We start from the raw sequence: 17,471 nt of genomic DNA, 5'->3' as shown, positions 1-17,471 counted from the left end.
ATGAATCCATGAATGTCTTTATAAATGTAAAGGTTTTTTAAATTATTTTAAAATTTGAACCTATTATTAAAACCGACTAAAACTGTTAGTAATTTATTGCATTTTCACCTGATTCGCAAACTAGGGCACTTCAATTCTAATTTGGGATATTAGATTATTTTCAATCCAATCCTCGTTGAGGTTAAATGTTAAATGCCGAATATAGAATACGGCAAATAAAATAAAAGACTAATTTTGAAAGTATTTAAACATTTTCGTCCACATTTATATTTCTTACCATTTTTAGTTCCTTCCCGGATCCAACAGTTGCAATGCCGCCTTCACCACAATTGGCCGCATGTCTTGCTAGATGTTCCACAACTCCTGAATATAATCCTGTTTGTGCCAGTGATGGCAACACCTATCACAATAGACAGAGGCTGATGTGTCAAAATAGTTGTACATCCGAAGGTTTGAAAATTAATTTGTCAAATGTGTTATGTAAATAAATAGTATAGGAGGCAGCAACGTTTTCAAAACAAGAACTTTAGGCTGGCTGATTTTTTGGTATGCGGTCATTGTGCTCTTTTCACAGAGCACCAAGGACCACATATCAAGAAATCAGCCTGCCTAAAGTTCTTTCTCGAAAACGTTGCTAGCACCCGGACCAAAAGTAAGCCGTGGTTTTGTAGACCATCAATAGTTCCGGGTTCGATCCCAATCTCGGCCAACAGATTTTCACTTGAGATTATAGATCTCAAATATGATTCAGTGCATGGTATATGCTAGATAATAATAAAAAGTAAACAAAAATATGCTCAAGTATAGTAAGACAAATATGACAATCGGTGTGGATTGTCATATCGGTGTGGATGCTGAAAGATAATGTAACAGTTACTACAAACAAATTATAATTTAAACGTACGGTTTACAATGTTCTTGTTCTCCACTATCTATATGAGTGCCACGAACTTTAGTTCAACAAAACTTTTTGAACTTATAATTATATTTTCATTTATCTCTATTCCGTTTGTAAACTATTTTTATTATTTCAGATATTCAGTTTGTGCGCCTTGGAACATGTGCCCCTCTGTAAAACCGACAACACTTATAATTAGTCTCCAAAATATTTAAAACAAAAACTTAATGTTATTCTGTTGTTAATTATTATTATAAAATTGTATTAAGTTCTTGTATATTATCCAAATACTTTTTTTTATATATAATCAATAATATTAATAAAAATATGTTTGTTTTATAAGGTGCACTTTCTAATTTTTAATTAGATTAGTTTTATTAACAACTGTTGATCTTTTCTATTCCAGAAATACCAGTAGTACATATCTGATTAACTTTGACTTAATTTAAAATTTATGATTTTTTATCAATTTGGTCTTAGGCCATGTATGAATTCTCAAAATATTTGCAATAATAGCAATAGATTACTCGATTGGAATATTCCAATTTTATGAAGGTTTTGAAAGGCATTAGTTATCCAAATTAGAATAATGCATAATAAACTATGATAATGGATCATACAAACAAATAATAGCACTATTTTAGTTATTACTTAATACTTTTTTTCAGCAACTTTGTAATTTCTTTATACTCTATGGTGTTTGATATCATATATATATGGATATTTTTAAGTTTATGAGATTAATTATTAAAATACAATTTCGATTATTAGCGGGTACTGATCAAAATTACTCATAATATTTAAGCTCTTAAGGATTTTGAAATAGATATATTTAATTTTTAATAAATTTAAAAAGGATTTGAAATAGATATATTTAATTTATTATTAAAATTAAAATATCTATTTCAAAATCCTACCTTAGGATAAGATTATAAGAAATTATTCTGAGCTAAAATAATTTGAGTAATTTTGATCAGTACCCGCTAATAATCAAAATCGTTTTTAATTAATAATCTCATAAACTTAAAATATTGCATAAATATGATATAAATTATAAAGGTCGGGTTCCGTACTAATAAATGAAATTTTTCTATTTCTCTACTTATTTCATAACACTATAGAATTCCACCTATCTTTTAAGATTGTATAATATCTGAATTGTTATCGATTTTTGTCCAAAATCAGCTAATTTGAACGAGTTATAATCGATTAAGTAACGAAATAGCATATTTGTCTACCGTAACATTTAAAACAAACAAAAAATAAATTCAAATATTTAAAAAATCAAAAACTCACTTGTATTATATTTATTTTGTATTTTCGTTAAGCATTTTCAACATTAACAACTCTTGAATTTAATTTCTATAGTCAAGGTTTATACACATAAATATATTCACATTTAAATCATATAAATATTATATATTTTTCGAACACGCATGATAGCATTGAATATAATATTTGCATAAAATTTAAAATTATTCGAAATAACGTTTATGCAATCAATTGACTACCAAATTCTTAATTTGGGCTTATATTAACTTTTTTTTTAAATTCAATAACTTAAAAATATGTCCACATGCTTTTAAACTATCGATATTGTTTTAGTAACATTGTACAAAAAAAGAATATAAAAAATAGATTCTTTTTAACCATGACACGATTCATTATTCATAAATCTAATATCACTAGAGAAAAAAATTATGCACAGGCTAATCGCAATTTGCAGGCATTTAATATTAAACAAGATTTTAAAAGAAAAAGTATGATTTTCAGCGGTGTATCGATCCACAAGTAAGTGAATTCAAATGTAAAGATAAAAAGCTATAAATTCATATTGGACTTAAAAATATTTCGATACCATTGTTAAATGGGCCACTTACTCATCAGTCGATATTTTCTTTTTTTAAAAAAAAATATAACTAATTAATGCTTTTTTAAATATAGTACTAATATTGAAATTAATGTTGCAAATGATGTTATAATGTATAGTTTAATTTAAATAAAAATACCTCAGATTATTGTAAGTATATCATATTTTGCTTCAATGGTAGAAGTGAAAACTATAATATACCTCGTAGTAAATTAATATCCGCTAGTAAACATTTTAAAATATAATTTTAGTGTAAATTCACAATCATATTAAAAATATCATTTAAATTATAGTAAACAAAAAATTAAATATTCGAAACGCAAATATATAGTTTACGCTGAATTTTAATAGCATTCAATCAATTGCAAAAAACCCTTTAATAAAATAAGCAATGCTATTATTTATTTCAAATCATATTATTGGTAAAATCTTTGAATTTTTCGTATGGTATTTAAAAGTTACTATGATTTCATCAAAAATGTACTTTATAAAATATACTTTCCTTAGAATCAATTAAATGCATATATATCTATATTTTCAATATATAATAATCTGTATTTTAATATATTCCGTTAATAATATATTTACAAGAAAAATTAAGTAAATGGACGTGTTAGATATGTATGAATAATTTCAAATTTTGTGGAATGCGCTTTATACACCGAATTGTATTACAAATCAGAGTTGAAAAACTAATTAGACCTTTGGCACTTTTCTTAATTAGAGCGTATGTATGTATACAAATATAAGTATATATATATATATATATATATATATATATATATATATTGTATATATAGAAGAGTCATGTCATTTCAACTTTATATACATTTTAGAAAATGTATACATTTAACTAATTTTGCACTTCACATTTGAATTCAGAAATTTAAATATTCTATGTGAGCAATTCAATCAATTTAGTATGTATTTTAATCTATTGAAAAACTATAAAGTTTTTCTTTTCATTTTACAGTCACTAACATTTTTAGACTCATTATTTCACTTAATAGATACATAATTTTCTATAGAATTTATATATCTATTATTATTCATTATATTAAATGGTATACCACATAAATTTCAAGCTTCTTGTAAATATAAATATGCAACAGGTACAATCATAAGTATTATAGATAAATGTCACATTCTAAACTCTTTAAATTGTATTGAGTAAATAAAAAAATTAAGAATTGCCTACTGGCATTATACATTTTTGAACAATATCTAAATTTTAATAAAAATACAACGCCAACAATTTCTTTTCAATAACTAATATGATGATAAGTATTATTTATTTTAATTAAAATTGTCACTACTAAAATTGTAAATTGTTCATAACACAACGTTATTTGAATTATAAAACATTGAGAATATGTTCTGTAAAATATATTGTCAGCGACATAAAATGACTATGTCGAAAATTAAAATTATATCTATAACAAACAATAGATGTTTTCAATGTTCGACAACTAAATAAAAAATTCGCATTACTGCAAAAGTCAAAGCATGAGTATGAATAAACATGATTCTAAAATTGTACAAATTTTCTGCAAATAATAATTAAAATCAAAACAAATGCACACATACCCGATAAGCTCTTCATTTTGATTATCACTAATAATCACTTACATGTCGAGTCTCTCTTACATAATCTTTTGGAAAGAAACCAACCTGAAACAATGAAATAATGGGATTAGTAAGATCTTTATAGGCAATTTAGAATAAAATACATACATATACATAGTATAAATATGATATTGTTTCAATATGAAAAAATAATATTTAAAATATATGTCATATAATCAACATAATTCTAAAATTAGTTGGTATTGGTATTTTTCCTTCAGGCAAGTTACATGAACTTCTTGTTTATGTGTAAATAATCGACTTAATCAATGAAACATAAATTAATTTATGAGTGATTAAAAGTATTTCGAGTGGATTTATTACACATAATTGAAAACGAACGAACACGTTAACTCAAAGTATTCTCAAAAAGCAAATTTTCAAAAATCAATAACTTTTATAATTGAACCAGTTTCGGTAGGACTTTAATGATTTAGTATGTTCATTAGGAGTGAGTACTCTATCGTTATACCAAGTAAATCGTCTAATTTTAATTTTAACAAACGTCAAAAAATCTACTTATTTTCTCAAACTTTGATGAATTTTTAAAATTAAAACTACTTGTCATAAGTCCGTAATATTTCAGTATGGTTCTACAAGACAATGATATATATCGCCAAAAAAAGTTTCATAAAAATCGACTCAATTTTTTTTTCAAAAACGAATTACAAGAAAACGGCTCAGTAGATTTTCGCCTAAAACAAATCAGTATCATACCCAACCAATATCTTTCGAACAGTTTTTGATTTTTTAAAATCGATTCGGTAGTTTGTGCTTAAATGTGGTCGAAAAGTTTAACACTTTTTTCCAAATTACAAAGAAACGGCTTGGCAAATCGTTGCACAAAACTGACAAACGATAGTCCTCACTGAGATACATACAATGGCTTTTATATTTCTAAACTCGGTTCAGGCGTTTTTGGGCAAATGTCGATGAAAGGTCTAATTTTGAAAAATGACAAAAAAACGATACTAATTTTTGCAAACTTTAAAGAATTTTTAAAATTAAACGACTTGTCGTAAGGCCGTAATATTTTAGTATGATCTATAATAAGGCTATGGAATCTACCGTCAAAAAAATCATAGAAATATTCGAAAAAAAAATTTTAACACTTTATTACAAGAATACGGCCCAGGCGATCTTTATCAAAAACTAATCAGGTCGATTCCCAATATCTTTCAAACGGTTTTTGAATTTGTAAAGTCGATTCAGAATTGCGGGCTGAAACGCTAAAACAAAAAAATTTACTCTTATCTGCTATTTACAAAGAAACGGTTTGGCCGATCGTCGCGCAAAATTGATAAACGATAGTCCTCATCGAGATACATCGAATAGTTTTTAAATTTTTGAAATCAGTCCAGCCGTTTTTGAGAAAACGTCGATTTACGGCAAAAAATCTGTTCACACACACACACATACACTTTTTCCAAATTTGGTCTCTTTCGATTCAGAATGGTTTGAAACGTCGGGAAAACATAAAATTATGGAATCGGATTTTTTTTATGATAACATAATCTACTTCTTCGGGAAGTTAATAAAATATACACCAGAGATAAATACATTATTCCTTAGTTATATGAATGTAGTATAAATGTGATATTAGTTGGATATGAAAAAAATAATTTTTAAAATATGCCTTGTCATATAATTAACAATGCTAAAATTACTTAATATGTACTTAAATTCAGGTATAAATATGTTCTGAAGAAAATAATTCAAGTAAGAATAGTCAGTTATCGTAAAAATAGTATGCTATAGTTTAACAAATTTATATTTACTCTGTCCATGACTTTTCCCCTCCACCATCCTCGCTCATCGCCTTCTTTGCTCAAAATAAGAACTTCACATCCCTTGACTAGAGGCAATTGATTAGTCTCATCGGGCTCGAAATTGTATTCGGCTATAGCTAAAATTTGATGAAAAGGCCACTGCAAACTCACGTCCAATCTATAAAAGTTGAATGACATTAAAAAGATGCATATAAATTAATATATAAAATGTAGACTGGGGTCATTTAGACATAAATACTAAAATACAAACCCAACATAATTTTCGCCAAGACTTGTACGCTCATAATATGCAATTAAATCAACAATACTTTTAAAATATCGAGATTCGGATAGATAATATTGTGGTACTAATTCTACTTGCTTTTTATATACTTTCATATGCTTTACTTTATCATCAGTCCTGAAAAAAATTAAAATTAAATCTTATCTGAAAAAATTTTGAACAAAATAAATGAAATATAAACACTCACTTTAGGCTCAATGCATAAGGGGTCTCATCGGGATGAGTTGGCCCTTGAGGTCTAACTCGTAATAAATAGGTACCATTTATTCTTTGTTCTAATTTTCTGGTCGCACAATCTCTACCCATTTCTCCGACATACCTTCGAAAAAAGTGAATATAATTCTTTTTTATCATAATATATTCTACTTTATACATTTATAGCATGGTGGTTTAGTGATGAATATTACCATAAATATTCCGCTAATTGTCTATCGACCACATTTGCTGGCGGTGGCGGTGGTTGAGGTGGTCCACACCGCCCAGAATTCGCTATGCAAGTCTTATGGACTGCTATGCCACAACTTTCACATTTGTAACCCTGTATAAAAATAACTTTAGACGAAAAAATACTTTCTCTAATCACTTAAAGTTAAAAAATAACTTTAGAGTGAAAAAACACTTTTTCTAATAATCTGAATTAGCTCTTTACATTTATTTTTTAAAGAGCAAATGTAAGTTATATTTTTTTTTGTAAATAAATAATTAAATTACATGAATTTTTTTGAATTAAATAATATATACCTGAAATATTCGCCCTTTAAGAAATTTCGAACAGTGATGACAAGCTAAAGGTCGATCAAATGTTTTCAAAACAAATTTGTGATCGGTTTTCATGCACACTGCCGGTTCCACATTATCCCTGTAATATATATAAATCAAATCACATAAATTATGGATAGTAGAAATAAATAATATATTTTAACTTCCCGTAGGATAGTAATGGGCCGAAAATCGAAAATGAAATGAACCGATTTGAATGGTTCAACAAAAATTCGATTTCTATTGATGAGGAGACGTGCTGATTAGTTTTTGACGAAGGCAGGTTCAGCGACTTCGGAAATTTGGAACAAAAAGTGCTAAAAATGTCGTTTTTTAAGAGAACGGATCAACCGATTTGAATGATCCAAAAAACATTCGATTTGTAATGTTGGGGAGAAGTGGTGATTAGATTTTAGCAGAGGCAGGTCCAGCCGTTTCGGAGATATAGAGCTAAAGGTGAAAAAATCAATTTTTGAGAGATCTTAGCATCCGAAACGGTGTTGCTTTTTTGGGGAAAGAATTTTTTTCCATTTTTTTTTTAATTTTCAAAAAAATATTTTTTTGTATATCAAAAAATAATTTGAACTGTAATTCTAATTCTAGAAAAAGTTCTAAATATCACTTACATACTTCAAATAAATAATTTTAACTTTGCAATTCAGTTTATATAATATGACAATGTTCTTCATTTTAAACCCGATTGATTAAGTTTGTTTATTTAATTTTTATAAATAAGAATAATGAGAGTAACATTATTTATAATAATCTATTTGAAAACATTTAATATTCCTCTAATATTTCATTAAGGAACGGGAAGTACCAGCAATTTGCCTTAAGGCACGATGCGAAACACCACTAGTTTATTTTTAAATTGCAATAAACTTATTCCCTTAGTTAAAATTTCTAAAAACTAAATATTTTTTATCTGTTTCAAGTTCTTCTGAACATTTCTCAGAAAAATATAATGAAAATAGTAATATTGTTTAAAATTTTGAATAAAAAAAACTAATTTTTTTAATTAAGTTTTGTTTTTAAATGTGGAAACAAAGTTCGAAAATTTAATACATAATTTTAAATTTTATGCAATCTTAAAAAATTGTATGAAGTTGTTCAAAAATATGACAAATTAAAAATTCTTATATATATTATGGCTATATGGCGAAAAAAGTAGTATGATAAGCACCAGGGCAAATCGACAGTTGAAAAAAATCATAAGTCAAAAACAAAATCTTCAAAATTAATAAATGTCATTACTTTAATTATAAAAAATAATAAAAATATATAAAAATATGATTTTAAATATCATGTTGCGAATAAGCATGGCAACTTAAAAATTTGAAGAAATAATCAATAATTTGAAAACTATGACGAATAAGATTAGGAAGAAAGTCAACGCGAAAGTTCTAATAGAAAATGTATAAAATGAATTAGTCATGAACAGATGTGCGAAAACAAATAAAGGATTTGAGAAAAAAACTTGGGTTGATTACTATGGTCCACCAAAACTAGGGAATGGTAAGATATATCTATAAAACAAAACTTTCAAACACAGACCAACAAGTTTAATATAAATATTCACGAATAAATATTAAAAACAAACTAGTTGGTATTGGTATTTTGCCTTCAGGCAAGTTGCATGAACTTCCCGATATGTTTAAATAATCAACTTAATCAATATAAAATAAATTAATTTATGAATTAATTTTTGCAAACTTCGAAGAATTTTTAAAATTAAACGTATTGTAGGGTGTCGTAGGGCCTTTTTATTTTAGTATGATCTACAAGACTATGGGACCTATCGTCAAACAAAAAAACATAAAAATCGTCGAAATTTTTTTTTAAAACTTTATTACTAGAAAACGGCCCGACCGATCTTTACCAAACACTAATCAGCACGATTCCCAACCATATATCTTTCGAACAGTTTTTGAATTTTCAAAATCGATTCAGAATTGCGGGCTAAAACATGGACGAAAAAAGTTTCACTTTTTTGCTATTTACAAAGAAACAGCTTGGCAGATCGAAGCGCATATTGATGAACGCTAGTCCTCGGTCCAGCCATTTTTGAGAAAACGTCGATTTATGGCAAAAAATCTGTTCACATAAGCATACACACACCCACATAATATTTCTAAATTTGGTCTCATTGATTCAGAATAGCTTGAAACGTCGAGAAAACATAAAATTAGCATATCGGATTTTTTGATGAAAACATAAACTTCTTCTGCGGAAAGTTAAAAAAAATATTACACATTGAGTTACATTATTGGTATTGGTTTAAATTTGTGATCAATTAGTGAATGTAATAAGTTAAAGACCCTTTGTTACACATTCTTATTACCTTACGTTTTTCCTTTATTTATAATTGTATCAATTACATTAGCTACAGCAAGAAGCAAATCCCCAGCAGTAAAACACAAAACTAGACCAACATCATCTCAAAGAAAGAAAAAGAGGAAAACATCAGGTAAAGCGTCTGTTTCATCTGAGAAAGAAATTAGATGCTACAACTACGACAGTGATATCATCGCTTGTGATACAAAACAAATGGTATTTGAATAATTGGTTTTATAGAATTACATGTTGCATCAAATATATTTAAATTCTTTAATAATAAGCCTAAGAATAAATATTATTAAAATAGAATACAAAGAAGAGCAGCCCATCGACAAGTTCATATATTAATACACCAAGCACTTCTAGCAGCAGAGATCCATCAACTTCCCCTCAGTCAAAGGTAAAAGAAAATATATCCCATAAAAACATGACTAATTATATAATTTATTACTTTTTTGAAATGTAACAAAATCAACAGGTAACCCAGAAACCAATTTGTAAATCAACAAAAAGAGATGAAGGTTTTTTGAAAGTCAAGCCAAAAAAACAAACAAATTCATATTGGGTAGACCATGATGATTCCTACATAGATCTGGAGCGAATGAAAATGTGTAAATATCCTACAATTCGAAGTCCTTTAAATACAACAGTGCATGCTAATTACATAACAAGTATTCCAAATAACGTCAAACAAATAGAATTTCATAAATCAGATGAATCATCTTCTTTCGATATTTGCGATTCCAATTCATCAATAGTAACAAACTATCATAGAAGCGACAACAGATGCTGGGATATTGATGGCACACGATATCACAGAGTGTGTGCAGACAGTTGTGATTGCAAAACTATAGCGTTTCAGAATAATAAACAACTATGCAAAAAATATGATATAAAAACTAGTAAACATAAAGATTCGTCAGGCACATTATTTCAAGAAAGTTCACAAGAAAACAATTTTCATGCATCAGATATGAACCAGAGATATAAAAAAGTAAAACCTTGTGACAAATATTCCAATAAATATATAAATACCGCTTGTTTATGCGACAGTGTCACATTAATTAAGAAAAAGGTAATAAAAACTGATAAACCAAAAAATAATCTACAGAATGTAAGTTTCAATGAAAGAAATGTACCAAATAGAAATTCAGCAAAACGAAAGAAATTACCATGAAAAGAAAACAAGCAAAATTCATTATGGTAAAAAGATTCATGATAAAATAACTTATTAAAACAATAGCATTGCCGCTTCTACAATTGATTTGCAAAGACATTTCCTGTTAATTGTTTTTATAATTAAAAATAAAATATCTAAACTTACATAGCTTCCTGCATAGCTCGGATCCAATTTCTTTTTTTCTCTTCTGTATGTGCATATAACGTATACGCCGTTTCTCTTCTTCTAAAAATGTATAAAAGTTTGAGTTTTTTCAAAAATGTAAACAAGTAATAAATATTAAGTAATGATGTTTTTGATAATTAATGTATGGCATATGTTATTTATATAGAACTAATATTAAATGTAGAAACACCTTGTTCTTAATTAATAGATATTAAAAATAAGAAAATTTCTTGAGTAATTTGAATGACCGGATTTAATCAATCAGTTATATTTCACAAATTAAACATAGGTATGTAATAAAACTATATATATATATATATATATATATATATATATATACAATATATAATGGTCTGAAAACTTTCCGAACTCAACACAGTTTTCATGTACGTGCATGTTTATATATGTTTAGTGTTCAATATGATTTTGTGCGATCCATTTTATGTAATTCTGCAATTTTAATTTGAACTGTTGAACTGAAACTGTTTTTGTGGAAAATTTTCAGATTAAATTTAGATAAATAAATTAATATTTATTTATGTACATAAATTAATAATTTACAAAACAGAACTTACTTCCTTACTAAAAACCAACTGTATTGAAATCTAGTGTCTTTACCCAAAGTTCTTCTGGTTTGTGAGTCATCTATTCTATATTCATGTAAAGGTATTGATTCCCTAAATGTATATTGAGCATTCTGAAATTCAATATATTAATGAATTATTATATATACAAGCAGAACTCGTAGCATATTAAACATGAATAGAACTTGCTTACCCCTAATTTGGCATTTTTGCACAGAAGCATTATTTTATCGAATATAAAAACGTATCTAGTTTTTTGTTTCTGATCTTCATGTGCTTTTATTCTCAATTCACCATCTAATATTAATTTACCATATAACCTGAGATCTGTTCCTTCAGGAAGTGATAACTCTGATATACTATCCTAAAACAAGCACAAAGATATAATCATATATATGTCTTATGTACATTTTAATTGAAATTTAAGAATAGATAGAAATAGATTTGTTTCAAAAATACATATTCTTTATAAAGATGGGAAGTAAGCACAAAAATACTTACTTGAATTTTATTCAGTACTACTAATAGTTCACTATCACGTTTCACTTCATTAATATATTGAGCAACATCAATCATTGCCTCTTTAGCTCTCTCCAGGCCTCGATAATCCTCATGGGTCTACAATAATAAAATTGAGCTAGTACTATATACCCTATACAATCTGATGTAACTGCAAACTTAATTTATTCCTTTTTAGAGTACTATATATAAAATTATATCAAAAATATAATAAATTGATTGCATTATTAATTTTATCATCTTAATACGTAATAAACTTACAGGTACTGTTTCAGAAACTAATTTGTCCAGCAGCAAATGGTATTTCAATAGCCTCTGCATTGGCACTGGTAATATATCTCGTAATTGAATTCGACCATCACTATGTTCCTTTTGACATTTCTATATTGAGAATAATAAAAAACCATAAATAGTATACCAATGTCTATTTCACATTTGAATTCAATTAAACTTTATCATTTATCAAAATTTTATCATTTAAACATATTTATATGTAATATCTATTAAAGAAAACCATGTTAGTAAATGAATCTAAAATTCATCATTAATAATAAAATAGTCCGATACTTACAATTACTTGCTGATTAACTGATTCCTCCTTGTTCATTATATCACGTAATGTATCTTGAGCCAATGTTAAATTTGAACAATAATCACCATAAATTAGAAATTTTTCTCGCCAGCTTAGAAAAACTTCGCTCAACTTAATTTCGGGCTTAGGCAATGTCGCCCTTTGCAATTGTTGGCAAAATTCTAAGTGAATGTCATACAATTCCTGAAAAAATATATAGACATTTTAAAATAATCTTTAAACCGCGTAATTTTAATTAGGAACAAGACCATAGCTGGTGGGAATACCTGATTATGCAAAAATAAAACTTTAATTTAATGTTAGGCAAGGCATATTGAATATATTTTAAACTAAAATAATTGAAGTAGGTTTAATAAAAACTTACTTGAATTTTGTTAAAAATAATCCGAAGATCGGCTGGACGCATGAGGTTTGATAAGGGCACCATAAATTTATTCAATAAATTTTCTAACATTTCTACATACTTTGTTTCAGTGTCAACTAGCTCTCTGATGACATGATCTCGCTTTTCCATAGTTTGGATATTGGCAGCAAGCTAAAAATGTAATATTAAAATTTAGTAATATAAAAATAGTTTATCCTCGAAGTACTCCTATATGATAGTTTTGTCTACAATGATACATATTTGAAGGATTTTGCAGCCCAATCGTTGAATTAAATTTGGTTGTGTTACAATGCACAGCGACCAAACAACACCCAATATAGGAGGGCAATATGTGCTCCTTTAATTTCTCTTTTTATTATTATGATGTTCTTTCGTACAAGTTTAGTGTTTAATAAATTTATATTTTTTTTGTGTTTGGCCTGGTTTGATAACTGAATGATGACACGCATTAAGTGTCAAAACGTTTAATAGAATAATTTCTCTATTTTAATCTTTTTTTAATTCCCTGATTGGGCTGCAAAATACTTTAAATATATATATATATATATATATATATATATATATCAAAATATAGTAATTCATTCTCTCATAACATTTAGATCTAGATGCAAAAATAATGTAACATACCTGGCATCCTCTATATTATAATATGTATTTCAAAAGTTATTTAAATGAATAGATAAAAAAGCCAAAATTATCGAAAGAATCGAGTTTACAAGAGATCTCATGCAAAACAATCAAAATTATATATATTAATCCAAAATGTAATGCAAACCGAATTTCGATACAATGTAGAAAACTGAAATATATGAAATAATCTATCTTTTGATATAAATTAATATATAAACTAATATATATTTTAGTTGAACACTAAAATTTATAAAATTCAATATATTTTGTAAAAAACAATATTCTGAACAAATAATATAATTTTATTAGCTGATACCAATTTAAAATTGTATCTATGAATTTGATAAAATGTAGTGCAACGTGTATTTTTAATTAAAAATTTTAAATGCTATAGCCTTGGATAAATTTAATTATGCAGAATCATTTCTATTGAAGTTTAACAGTAACTTATACAAAAACCCATTATTCTTTTAAGGGGTATCCCTTTATAATAGTTGTACCAAATAAAACAAAACAATGCCATAATGAAAAGTTCTTATTTGTGTTTATTTCAACGTGTTTTCTTTTAAAAAGGTTTATTAATAACTGTCTTGTATGACAAATAGTAATAAATAATAACTGTATTACAAAACTAGAAATCAAAATAGTAATAAAAAGTGCCAGTGTTACAGTTTAGATCTCAAGTAAGAACATATATTTCGACTATTCAGAGCTTCACAACTACCATAGCATATAAACATATTCTACCTGGGAGTTTCTGGTGGCCTTACGAACAGCGCACAGATCTTGATAAGTCTCCTCTTCCCGTACCATGGAGTAATCATGGCCAAATGCTCCACCAGATAGTCTGTGCGCCCCACTAGCTCGAGCACCATCTGATGCGCCACTGAACACATTCACGTCATGCCCACAAACACGTTTAGGTAAATGAAAAAAAAAAACACGAACAAGCGTACATGAAAATACTGATGCCATTTTCATAAGAAAGATGCATTTTAGGAAATAATTCTGCACTGCATTCTAACAAAAGCTAAAAAAGTTTTGCCAATTTTTAAAAACGTTTTTAAAACAGATGGAATGTTTTGATTATAACTCGATAATACATTTCACTTTTAATTAAACAAATTCTAGTGTAGAAATAGTATCAGTATTAAACAATTAATGCTAATTACAATTAAACAATTATTATTGTAGTTCTAAAGTTTAAGACATTATGACAGTTATTCTAACATTTTCTATGCCTTCTATCAATAAAACCTCTTAATATAGAAAATATTCATGAAAAATAAAAAATGAGTTAATTAAATTATTTCTTATGGTATATTCACTTCATAAATATTAGTTACTTAAGTTTCATTGTAAAGTTATATTATTCACAAAAAACAATGTTTGAAGATAACATTACCATAAGTAATCAAAATTAGTTATTTATGAAAACGCTGATGATTAGACAAACTATAGTCTGGTGCTGCTATTTCCAAAGATAGCATATAAAAATATATAAATGCCACAATCATGTATAAAGGATCAAATCTTACATTCCAGCTGTTTCTAAATTTTATAATTAATACATACTCAAATAAATAATAAATATTTGAAAATGCAACTAGAGATTACATAACTATTTGCTACTCTCACATAAAACTATACTTGTCTCAATAGTTATAAAACAAGTACAAAAACATGTTCATTATTTATAAAATCTAATTAGAAAAAATAATTGTGCAGAATTAATTATACATAATATATCATATAAACCATAATATAAATAAAATAATTGGTGCAACATTAACAGATTCGCATATAGAAATACTATTCATATGACAAATGTTCCTACATTTGCATTCAAAAGCGCAATAAATATTATGCCCAATTGATTAAAAAGTTTGCTACACACAAAATTTGTATAAAAGTGTATATAAAAACATTTCTAAATAAAAACATAAATTGGCCAATTCATAAGCAAGACGAAACTAGAATTTGTACCTCCGGCAAACTCGATGAAAATGTGACATAACATAGATCTTCATATATTTCTTCAACACAATCATCTAATGGTGGGCATTTTATAGTGAAAGAAACCCAACTGTCATTACCGTTTGTAGCAGCCATTATTTGATTACTAAAATTTATGTTGCAAATGTTATGAGAAGAAGTCAATTTCACAGAAAATAAAGTCCATTTAACAAATTTTAAAATTTGTAATAGAATTCAAACAATTTTAAATCATATTTTTTGAAATCTCAAAGCATCCTTTTGTCTCAAATATATTATGTTCCCAAAATGAGAATAAAAAAATTTTTGAAAACATTTGAACCAAAATATTCTCTCAAGATTTTTGGTTTTTTTTAAGAATCCCTGACTAAAATATCAAAATATTTCACATCATTACCCAAAACATATAACAATTTTCTAACTCTTTAAAATATCTGTGATATTAATCGCTAAATTGATTTATATCAAGAAGTATATGGGCATATGTGTATGTAATTTATCTTGTAAGTTTGATAAATTACAGTTGTTAAAGCTTGTACATATGTATAATAAGTATAAAATTATACAAGAATTATTTATATTTTACTTACTTTGATTGTAAGTCCTTATAAATATCCTCTTGGGAATCAAATACTTCTGAATCTGCAGAGAATCCTCTATAAAAGATTATTCGAATAAGAAGATTTCAGCTTATATAATTTACAAATATGTATTATGAATGTAAAACATATAAGTATAATTATAAAAAATGTATTAGGAATGTATTTAAAAATATTGAATTTTACTTACAATATATTTTTATGTTGTATTTTTTTGGATTGTGATAATTTTGAGAGTGTAATTAGCACTTTATGAAATCCAGTTAGATCAAACAATTCTGAGGGCTCAAACAATTCTGTATCTCGCAGTCGGAAAACATTTCGACATGTTTGAAGAAAGATTTTTATATTTCTTAAGCAGAGAAACTGAAAAAATATTTTGTTAATACATTTCTTGGTTTAAGTAATTTTTTAAAAAAATAGATTTCTTTATTTGCAACTTATTGTTGTTTTGATAGTAGTACCTGTGCCATCTGAGGTCTTTGGTTCACTTCTTTTATATCCATACATATTGGATCTAAGGCTACTAACAAATTGCACAATAAAACACCATCCCTTAAAGTGTAGGCTAAGTCTCCTATTGAACTTTGAGGCCAATTTGCTTTGTGGTCTTCTCTAAGAATTCCACATCTAGTTAACCAAGCTGCACAACGTCTCCACAATTCAGGCTCCATTGTACCAAACTTTAATTATTATTCGAGTAATATGAGAGATCACTTTAATTTCTCCATTATTATTATTTCATCAGACCACGACTTTGCACAACTTAACTCAAACTGACATTTGAAGTAATTGATAATATACGTCCATATAGTAGATTATTTTCTACCAGAAGATTTTGAACAGCGCGGCTTATCACAATGGGCGTGGCAAAAAATATAAAACTTACTTTTTCGGTATAAATTAATATATATTACTATATATATTCAATTAAATCTAATTTATTTTGCATTTTACATATTTTTGACATACACATCCTTAACCTTCATTAAAGTATCAGAAGTCAGAACTGATTATCATACAGCGGTACCAACAGACAAAAAAATCTGTTACAAAAATGTTTTTGAGGTTAAGTTGAAATATATCATTTTATATATATTATTTTTATATATTTATATATTTTTTTATACTTCAATTATTTTATTCAGATTATTTAAATTTTTTTAATGATAATTTAATGGGGAAGAAAAATGTTTTTCATATTTTCTGCTGGAAACTTGTATATGAGATTATGTTGAAAAGTATATAAAATAATTGAA

At 26.8% G+C, this 17,471-nt stretch overlaps 2 protein-coding genes across 2 annotated transcripts in view; both read right to left on the bottom strand.

Annotated features, from left to right (window-relative positions):
- The window catches only part of LOC113388233 (protein vav-like), a 5,808-nt gene extending 5,469 nt beyond the window's left edge, over positions 1–339 (bottom strand). The window contains exon 1 of the mRNA XM_026625632.1: positions 305–339. Within this exon, the coding sequence (XP_026481417.1) occupies positions 305–339 (35 nt within the window). The remainder of the gene's footprint in view (positions 1–304) is intronic.
- Positions 340–4,188: 3,849 nt separating this feature from the next.
- On the bottom strand, positions 4,189–17,130 carry LOC113387551 (protein vav-like). Its single transcript, XM_026624886.1, has 17 exons — positions 16,677–17,130; positions 16,403–16,578; positions 16,204–16,269; positions 14,366–14,504; positions 12,968–13,138; positions 12,583–12,786; positions 12,273–12,392; positions 11,994–12,110; positions 11,686–11,856; positions 11,484–11,605; positions 10,888–10,968; positions 7,209–7,326; positions 6,875–7,005; positions 6,655–6,786; positions 6,435–6,584; positions 6,173–6,341; positions 4,189–4,439 (listed from the first exon to the last, which is right to left on the bottom strand). The coding sequence occupies exons 1-17, from the start codon at positions 16,884–16,886 to the stop codon at positions 4,383–4,385; spliced, it is 2,334 nt and encodes a 777-aa protein (XP_026480671.1). The 5' UTR covers positions 16,887–17,130; the 3' UTR covers positions 4,189–4,382.
- Between the last annotated feature and the right edge of the window lie 341 nt (positions 17,131–17,471).

The sequence above is a fragment of the Ctenocephalides felis genome, unplaced genomic scaffold (genome assembly GCF_003426905.1).
Source record: "Ctenocephalides felis isolate EL2017-DRISC unplaced genomic scaffold, ASM342690v1 CF-g0.4_SCAFFOLD_03572, whole genome shotgun sequence".
In the NCBI taxonomy this organism is placed as follows: Eukaryota; Metazoa; Arthropoda; class Insecta; order Siphonaptera; family Pulicidae; genus Ctenocephalides; species Ctenocephalides felis.
This window is presented reverse-complemented; position numbering and strand designations above follow the sequence as displayed.